The sequence below is a fragment of the Glycine soja genome, chromosome 14 (assembly GCF_004193775.1).
Source record: "Glycine soja cultivar W05 chromosome 14, ASM419377v2, whole genome shotgun sequence".
NCBI classification, from domain to species: Eukaryota; Viridiplantae; Streptophyta; class Magnoliopsida; order Fabales; family Fabaceae; genus Glycine; species Glycine soja.
The window spans coordinates 8,987,658-8,997,376 of record NC_041015.1 but is presented as its reverse complement, the minus strand read 5'-3'; the positions used below and the strand labels follow the sequence as shown (position 1 = coordinate 8,997,376).

General features: G+C 30.2%; 1 protein-coding gene across 1 annotated transcript; it reads left to right on the top strand.

Moving 5' to 3' along the window:
- The first annotated feature begins 1,852 nt into the window (after positions 1 to 1,852).
- LOC114383716 (vacuolar-processing enzyme) lies at positions 1,853 to 9,138 on the top strand. The gene is made up of 9 exons (XM_028343442.1): positions 1,853 to 2,075; positions 4,203 to 4,367; positions 4,756 to 4,912; positions 5,647 to 5,732; positions 5,941 to 6,140; positions 6,720 to 6,768; positions 7,003 to 7,212; positions 7,775 to 7,981; positions 8,495 to 9,138. The coding sequence occupies exons 1-9, from the start codon at positions 1,884 to 1,886 to the stop codon at positions 8,675 to 8,677; spliced, it is 1,449 nt and encodes a 482-aa protein (XP_028199243.1). The 5' UTR covers positions 1,853 to 1,883; the 3' UTR covers positions 8,678 to 9,138.
- The last annotated feature ends 581 nt before the right edge of the window (positions 9,139 to 9,719 follow it).

Sequence of the window (9,719 nt, the reverse complement as noted above, 5' to 3'; positions counted from 1 at the left end):
TTTATCGAATTGAATCTTAGACCTAATATAATCATTTAAAATATCATCAAGAAATAATTTAATCAATTAAAAAGATATAAAATTAAACACTACTTGGCAAAACATACACATTACATATTTACATTAATATAAATTCCCGATTCTTAAAAGAGAAAGCTACGTTCATCAATTATTAATTAATAACATACTTTTTTTTTTATAGAATAACATACTTGTTATGTATTCTTAAATTTTTATTATAATGTGAAATATGATTGATACATTACAGATATGAAAATATAGTTTTTTTAACACCTAACTAATTTCTTTCCTATTCGGTCCATCTGTTTTTAGGTAAAATGATATTTTTAATTGTAATTTTCATTTTAAGTTGAGAATCAAATTCCCGACCTTAATTAAGATAATCAAGTGTTAAATGACAGTTAGAGTTTTAATTTTATTCATACTTTGTTTACTAACTTTAATTATATATCAAATTTATAAAATAAGTTAATAACATATTATTAGATATCATCAGAGTAGTGAGGAGGCTCATGTTTATTACTCCATAGTGAAGAGAATCACAGCTTTTAATATGCAAGGGACTGTTTCACTTGGAGAGGCAAACCAAGTGGCCCATCATTTAGCCGAATTTGGTTTTATCTTTTTTTATTTTTTTTATTTGTGAGAATTGAAAATAATGTCTAATCAAATTTGATTTTATTTGTTGACACAAATAGAATTTTTGATGTAGTTAATTCTTTCATTGTAATGCCTTTATTTGCTGATGCTAGATCTGTTTTGCTCTCAAGAGTTTTTTAATAGTATCTGAGGGGTTACCATTCCCTCCTTTCCAGAATAAAACAAAATTATTAGATATAAATGTAATTTTATCACATACTCACAATTATTAGATAAAAAATAAATTCTTTAAATCTATCGAAGTAGAAACTAATAGCACGAAAATAATACGAATTTTGTTTTTATTATGATAGATGATGATAAACTGAGAAAAGAATAAATTCAATTTAAATTAAATTATAAAAGTACCAGTCAGAATAAATTGTAAAAGTAATTATAGCTATTTATTTTTTTAAAAAATAATCATTTTTTCACAATCAGTAAAAAATGAAAACTTTTTTTTTATTGATAATTAATATTTGATAATATTTTGCGTTAATTAGTGTTTTTAAAATATTAGTTGACAAATATAAAATATATTGTATAACTTTTTAATTTTTAAAATAAGTTTTTTTGCATATTAAAATAAGTTAAATATTAATATATTTATACATCATTTATATATATAAAATAGATAATTTATATTTTTCTAACACAGTCCAAAGAAGAGAAATATTAAAGTAGAATCTTTTCATGAACAAAACTTTGATGTGCATTTTCATTATTTACTTATTATATTATTTCCTATAAATCATAATGATGTTTCTTATTTGATAAGATGTGAAAAATATCTCTAATAATGATGAATCTCATGAAATTTGTTGTGGCTGAAACAAAGTATGAGATTTAATTAACACCTAAATAATTCACCTATTTAGTTTGTGGATAAGAGATCCACACATTTGTTGGATTTATGATTCTAAGGCCAGATCCTAATCCTAAACGGCTATAGAGAGAATCTAGGGACAATATTCTTATTTATAAATTATTGCTGAGTTTTTTTTAAACCATTTACGATGATAATAAGATAGTGAGAATGGAGGAACATGAAGCGCTATCGATAACGTCAGCGAAAAAGGTAAAGTGGTCCTACAATGAAACTTCCCAAAGAACGTTTCTCATCTCAATTCTCACCCCACACGCCACTCCAACCTCTCATCTCAATGAATCTTTCTCTATTTAAATCCACTTGCCTCTTCCTGTTTCCTTCACTGCTTTCCAAAATGCCCACTTTTTTTCTTCCAACGCTCCTCCTCCTTCTCATAGCCTTCGCCACCTCTGTCTCCGGCCGCCGTGACCTCGTCGGAGACTTTCTCCGGCTGCCCTCCGAAACTGATAACGACGACAACTTCAAGGGCACCCGGTGGGCCGTCCTCCTCGCCGGTTCCAATGGTTACTGGAATTACAGACATCAGGTCCATCTCTTATACACATGCATGCCACTTCAATTTTTATGTTTTTCTTCTCTCTTAAGTAAGTTCTCAGTTTCTCGGGTTTAATTTCTTTAGATTAAAGAAATATAAGTGTGGGAGATTCCACTAAAAATGGTTAATCATATTTATTTGACAGAAAATAGTTATTAATAAAATTTATAGATACTCTTCACCAACAAATAAAAATAAAATAAAAAGTCATCCAATTGTGAATCATCCAACTGAATTAACGTCCACACCTGTCAGGCTTGATATTCAAGAAACTGTGAACTGTCTTGTTGAGTACAAGTGGACCTCTGATATTTGGACCTAATAAATAGCTAATATAATAATTTCTAGAAATCATATAAATAGGTGTGATTTTCTTTGATCACGACAGAACTTAACCGAGATTAGGACTCTTCAGTGAGTACGTTCTTTACCACAAATAACTATTACAGCGACAGCAATTTTCAATCATATGAAAATCTGGTTTACTCTAAGTATATTCAACTTAAAATTGACACCTATAATCTCTCATGATTTCAAGTTTTTTTTTATTGTCAGAAAAAATAGTTTTTACACCAACAGTATAAAATACTTTCATCCAATCATAAATCTTATAAATTGACAGCATTTACATTGACAATATATTATTATTATTATTATTATTATTATTATTATTATTATTTGCTTTAATGATTTCAAGTAATCTCTTCCTTGTGGTGATGGTGTATGAAAATATGGTGGAGAGAAGTGAGACATGCATACCGTAGCATTTTTTTGTTGAGTGATTCAGTTGGGCTAAGAACCTGTTCTGGGTTCTTGCTAACTTATTGTTATAACCATAGAAGTTCTTTTGGAAAATACCAACCTTAGCTGTTGGCTTTTAATTTTAAGTTAAAATATAGGAATAATTACACACTTGTGCACTTCTTAAAAAATTGCAACTATCTCCCTTTATATATTCCTATTATTCTTATAGTTGACATATATTGTTTTTGAAAAGTTACAGAAATCTACCCTATTTTAATAGAAGGTCCATATGCATAGTAAAGGAGCTACAAGAGACATAGGTGTAGTTTTTTTATGAAGACAGTGATTAGAAGTAACTAACTGTAAGACACTGCTAAAAAGGACTGTTTGAAATATTCTCTTATTGAGTATTTCTAACATGATTTTTCCTAGGGGTCCCACAAGCTTAGAAATGAAACCTACCAATGGGATCCAGATAAATTTCACTCAATAAGAGATCGTGTGTAGTAAAAGAAAAAAGTGTGGCATTTTTATACTCCTAATTAGGTTTAATTAGGTTTAATTACTCATTTGATCCTTATAATTTTATTATTTGTATCTTTTAGTCCTTATAATTTTAAAGTGATTTTTTTAGTCTTTATAGTTTATATTTTAATTTTTTTTAGTCTTTGTAGTGTGAAAGTGATTTTTTTTTAGTTTTTATAGTTTGTATTTTAATTCTCTTTTAGTTCATATAGTTTAAAATGATCTTTTTATTTCTTATATTTTATATTTTAATTCCTTTTTAGTCCTTACCATTATCAATTACAATTAACTACAAAAATATTAGCAAGTATTTCGTAATTAATTTATCACAAGATAATTTATAATAAAAAAATAGTTGATAATTTATAACTAATTTGTAGCTAATTATTTTTATTATTTTTTTGTAATAAGGACTAAAATATAATTAAAAGAAATTATAAGAACTAAAAAAATCATTTTTAAACTATAAGAACTAAAAGAAAATTAAAATACAAACTATTATGACTAAAAAGATTATTTTTAAACTATAGGAACTAAAAAAGAATTAAAATGTAAACTATAGAGATTAAAAAAACCACTTTAAAACTATAAAGACTAAAACAAATTGTAAAACTATAAAAATAAAATGAGTAATTCAACCAATATATTATTGATCCATTACGCAACACTCAATCAATTTCAATTTGTCCCGTATGAAAACGATTGCAATTTAGTCTCTTTACGTAAAATCATTTACAAAGTTATCTCTGACTAAATTGAAAATGATTGACGCCTTAATAATTTAATTCACCATTATCTGTATGTATTTAATTGTTTAGTTTTAATGTTAAGTCTTTGTTGCTCTATCAGGCTGATGTTTGTCACGCCTATCAAATATTGAGGAAAGGTGGTCTGAAAGAAGAAAATATTATTGTTTTTATGTATGATGACATTGCATTCAATGGGGAAAACCCAAGGCCTGGAGTCATCATTAACAAACCAGATGGAGGTGATGTTTATAAAGGAGTTCCAAAGGTAAGTTATGTTAGTTTTTTAACATCCTGTATTTTATTTTTTTATTGCTATTTGAAGTTGAATAAATTACACTAGGTCACTAACTATTCCTGAGGTTTCGTGACATTACACAAATACTCTCTGCTTTTTTAATCATTACAAAAATCTTTTTTTTAAGGAGTATTAGTGTAATATATAAAGGATGTCAATATAATATTTTCAAAAGATTAAGGAGTATTAGTGTAACATATAAAGGGTGGCAGTGTAATCTTTTCATACATAATGAGATTAGCGTGGGAATAGAACAAAAAAAGTGATGTTATGTCTAATTTGAAAAAATCTTAAGGGGTGCGGATGTATTTTGCTTTTTCAAGTTTGATAGGTTCTAATATGGACCGTTTTATGGCAGGATTACACCGGCGAAGATGTTACTGTTGATAACTTTTTTGCTGCTTTACTTGGAAATAAGTCAGCACTGACTGGTGGCAGTGGGAAGGTTGTGGACAGTGGTCCTGATGATCATATATTTGTATACTATACTGACCATGGAGGTCCTGGGGTGCTCGGTTAGTTCCTCTGAATTCTTTCACAGAAATTTTTAATGGAAGTCATGAATTGGATTGTGTTGGTTGTTTATATGGGTTTCAGCATGGTATAGGCCTAGATTGAGGTTGTTACTGACAAATAGTGTGTTTACTAATGTTGTTCGGTTGAACTAATTACATTACCTTTGGTTCAACATATGGTTATAATACATTCTATCATGCCTAATACAACTTTTATTTATACTACCTTTGGTCTTATTTATAAGAAATAAGTTATAGCATAAAATACATTACAACTTGTTTCTTATAGATAGGATCGGAGGTAGTAATTTATAATGATCACATTTCAAAGTGTATTGAAATAAAAATCATGCATTCTAATTTTATAATCCTATTTTTCCGTTATATCATATTGTTGTTACCCTTTTTTTCTAGAGACTTTTTATGTCCCATAATTCAGTAGATTGAATGGCCTCTTTGTATTTCTTTTTTGAGTTCTTTTTCAATACATGTGGATAACATGAAGGGTAAATTACAGTTACCAGAGGAAAAGTAAAAAAGAAGAGGGATAGAGGGGTGGGATATGTGGTTTTCAGTGTTTTTTTTATCCAATGTTTTGACCATTATCTCTTCTGTCAACATTTTCTATTGGAACATTGCATGACAAAGTGATTCTTCCTACCAATAATATTAGTATCTGCTCTATTTCTTACTTGTTTTTTTTTTTTTTTTTTGGATATGGAAATGGATTTTAGGGATGCCTGCTGGTCCTTACTTATACGCGGATGATCTGATTGAAGTCTTGAAGAAAAAGCATGCTTCTGGAACATATAAAAACCTAGTAAGTTACTAATAGTTCATCTTAATTTTGGTATCAATCCTGTTTAAGCTGTTTAATATCATGTTTGGATTTGATTATTTTTTAGGCAACTACTTTTTCCACCCAAAAGCTCTCTCACAAGCTGCTTTGAACACAAAATTTGAATACAAAATAAGCTATTTTAATCACACACTAAATTCATCTTTGGATTTAAATAATGGTGGTGCAGGTATTTTATCTGGAGGCATGTGAATCTGGGAGTATCTTTGAAGGTCTTCTTCCTGAAGATATCAATATTTATGCAACCACTGCTTCCAATGCAGAAGAAAGTAGTTGGGGAACATATTGCCCCGGGGAGTATCCTAGTCCTCCCCCAGAATATACAACCTGTTTGGGTGACTTGTACAGTGTTGCTTGGATGGAAGACAGGTATGTGCATAATAAGCAATCATAATTAGATCATAAATGACATTAATGTCATGCAATTAGTGTTATCAATGCAACACGCAGCCAAAATTTTGCCATATAAACTTGCAGCCATAACGGGTCTCCCTTCACAAATTGCCTATAATGGTTGGCAAAAAAATCTGTCACGCCATTCGGTCATAAGGGTCATGGCGCCACCATTTAATATTAGATCACTTTTTAACAGTTGTTTAGGTCTATTTTCATACTTTGGAAAATCATGTTGTAAGAATAACACAAGTTAAATATTATGTTTGATATATTAATTGTGTTATGATTTTGTATTACAAACATATTATATACCCATGACCAATGCAATCACAATGGAGTAGTTCGATGCCTTTGACTACCGTATTGTGTTTGTCTCTCTGAGAGTTGTATATACCAATTGTTTGTACTTTGAAAAGCTTTTTATAATAAAATTATATTTATTTATTTACTTTTGCCCTTGCTATTTTTTTCTTAGATCAGAAGAATTTTATTTTATATAAGTAATGTAAATTTTTGAGGGATTTAATTTCAATTATCTATACTTGTGAGCAGTGACAGACACAATTTGCGAACAGAAACTCTGCACCAACAATATAAATTGGTAAGTTCTTGTTGCTAACTTGATTTAATTTTTGTAAATTAAATGATATAAATTGAATACTATAATTCAATAGCTTGATTGCTTAGTTACAACTTACAAGTGGGACTCTTTTTTTTCTTTTTTAATATAATTCTTGGTTTAATTTTGGTAGATAGACTTTTGGTTTAATTTTATGGGTCAAACATTGTGTTAAGAAATGTGTGACTGATGTCTTATTTACTCTTGTGCTTACAGGTTAAAGAGAGGACTATATCTGGAGATTCATACTATGGCTCTCACGTGATGCAGTATGGTGATGTAGGGCTTAGCAGAGATGTTCTCTTCCATTATTTGGGTACAGATCCTGCTAATGATAATTTCACTTTTGTGGATGAAAACTCCTTATGGTCACCTTCAAAACCAGTCAACCAACGTGATGCTGATCTCATCCATTTTTGGGATAAGGTATCCTATTTGTGCAATATTTTTTATTCTTTATGTTATGAATTAATTTCTTGATCTTGTCCTCACCAGTGACAACCAATGAACATACGTGATGAACTGAGAATGGGAACAAACCATATTGTTTGCTTAAATTAGCTTAATTGATTGAGCGGTGTGCAAGAGTTGTTCTTAATCTCCTAATACCTGAATTCAATTTCTATGGATAAAAAGAAAATTAATGTTGCCGAGTGTTGAGAGTAAAGTAGAATAGTTAATAAATTGGATGCCATAACAGATATTTTGAGTATTTGTATGCAATAAAACTTAACTAGTCAGATATAACAAATTGGGAAGTAAAATCGATAAATTTGTAAAGTTATGTACATCTCATGTTTTGTTGCTATTAAAGCATGGGGGAGTTGCTAGTAACCCTCTTTTCCCTTGGATGTTTGGCACCAAATGCTAAAACTACAAGAAAATAAAGCTTGTAATCTGATGCCACATTTTATTCTGTGTGCCATTAAATTTGGCTTATTATATCGTGTATATCTTCACTCTGTCTTCACTGTTTATTTATTGCCAGTTCCGCAAAGCTCCTGAGGGTTCTCTCAGGAAAAATACAGCTCAGAAACAAGTTTTGGAAGCAATGTCTCACAGAATGCATGTAGACAACAGTGTAAAACTGATTGGGAAGCTTTTATTTGGCATTGAAAAGGGTCCAGAAGTACTCAACGCTGTTAGACCGGCTGGATCGGCACTTGTTGATGACTGGCACTGCCTGAAAACCATGGTATCATTTTTGTTCTGAAGCCAATATGATAGATAGACTTTTGGCATAAAAATGAGTTTAAAATCTATGCTCAGATAGGTAAAGATGTTTTACACTGTGACTTAAATAGAAATTATGCTAAGAATGACTTTTAAAGATAATTATTATAAACGTTAATAAAATTACTGTATATGGTAATTTCTAATTGGTTGGTGGTATAAAACTTCCTACCTTATTGGTACATATATTTTTTACTATAAAAATATAGTACTACTATAATATAATTAGATTCATTGCTTTTTGGCTTGACCCTTGAAGCAATGATGAAGTTGAGCTTTGTGAAGGCTTCTAATTGGAAAAATAAACTCTTTACACATGAACAAGTGCAAACATTGTTATGAGACATTAACAAGGGCAAACATTGTCGAACTTTGAGCATGGAATTGACACTCTTTCTTGCTTACTGTAGAGCATCTTCTTGTTCACTTTGGTTTATGAGAAAATGCTTCACCTTTTGATCGATTTTGAATGCAGGTGAGGACTTTTGAGACACATTGTGGATCCTTGTCTCAATACGGGATGAAACACATGAGGTCCTTTGCAAACATCTGCAATGTAGGGATAAAGAATGAACAAATGGCTGAGGCTTCAGCACAAGCTTGTGTCAGTATTCCTTCCAATCCCTGGAGTTCTCTGCAAAGGGGTTTCAGTGCATAATAACTCCCTGTAATGTGCACTAGTAAAGACCAAAGTATGATTATTGTTACATTATGTTACATGGTTGTACTTGTATATACATATCTTGTCCCACCTTTGTAAATACAATTGGGACACTACTAGGATTGGGAAGAAGGGTCTTTACATTTATAGTTTGGCAAATAGATATTGCAACTACCTTTGTATAATTCTATTTCTGAAGAAGCAATTACAATTTACAAGGGATGGTGCCATTTACGGCATAAGGATTAAGGAGGGATAAAGGGACCAATTGCTTTGGAATATCCACTCATTACAATGCATGTATGACAACACATAGTAATATGATGTGTGTTTTTATTCAGTGGGCAACTGGCAGATCGGGTTTTCCCTGGTCACTTTTGTATAATTATTCCGGAAGAATTTATGATGCCAAAATTATTGTTTAATATTAATGACAACTTGTATTTATTTTTGTAAAATATTGGGACTCAATTATGCTTGGGTACACCTTTACAACACTCATTGGGATAAAGTACGACTATTTTATTAGTTGTGATTATTTTGTTGATGCTTTTGTTTATCTAAAGTTTGGGATAATTTTTATTTGAAGGACAACTTAAAAGCATGACATCAAATTTGAATAAGAATAATTATGTTGGTATATTTTGCCGAAATGAGTTATAGTATACTGAAATAACAAGTGTTTTCTTCATGCCGTAATCAACTCTTAGTGAATTCCGAATTTTTCATATGAAGAGGTTCTCTTAGGTGCATCATAATATAAGGGATCAAACGTTCTAACCTAACATAAGAATAGAACCATGGAACAACAGAGGTAAAGGACATAGGATCACAAGCTCTAACAATAGGATCTCATTTTCAACGTGTTAGATCTCAAAACTTAACGAGTGTGTGCATTTAATAGTCAAGTGACTGCTCCAAAAGTAAATCGCAATAGATAAAAGAGTAATGTTATGTTGTTTTACAAATCTTTTTTTTTTACCAAACATGAGGAACCTTTTACAGGAATTTCACCTTTGTATATTCATGAGTTAAACTT

Bases quoted from the DNA above. Each gene is read 5' to 3' on its own strand.
- LOC114383716 (XM_028343442.1), top strand. From the start codon at position 1,884: ATGCCCACTTTTTTTCTTCCAACGCTCCTCCTCCTTCTCATAGCCTTC. The intron at 5,733-5,940 runs GTAAGTTACTAA...ATGGTGGTGCAG, and splicing joins CTGGAACATATAAAAACCTA to GTATTTTATCTGGAGGCATG. The intron at 6,141-6,719 runs GTATGTGCATAA...ACTTGTGAGCAG, and splicing joins GTTGCTTGGATGGAAGACAG to TGACAGACACAATTTGCGAA.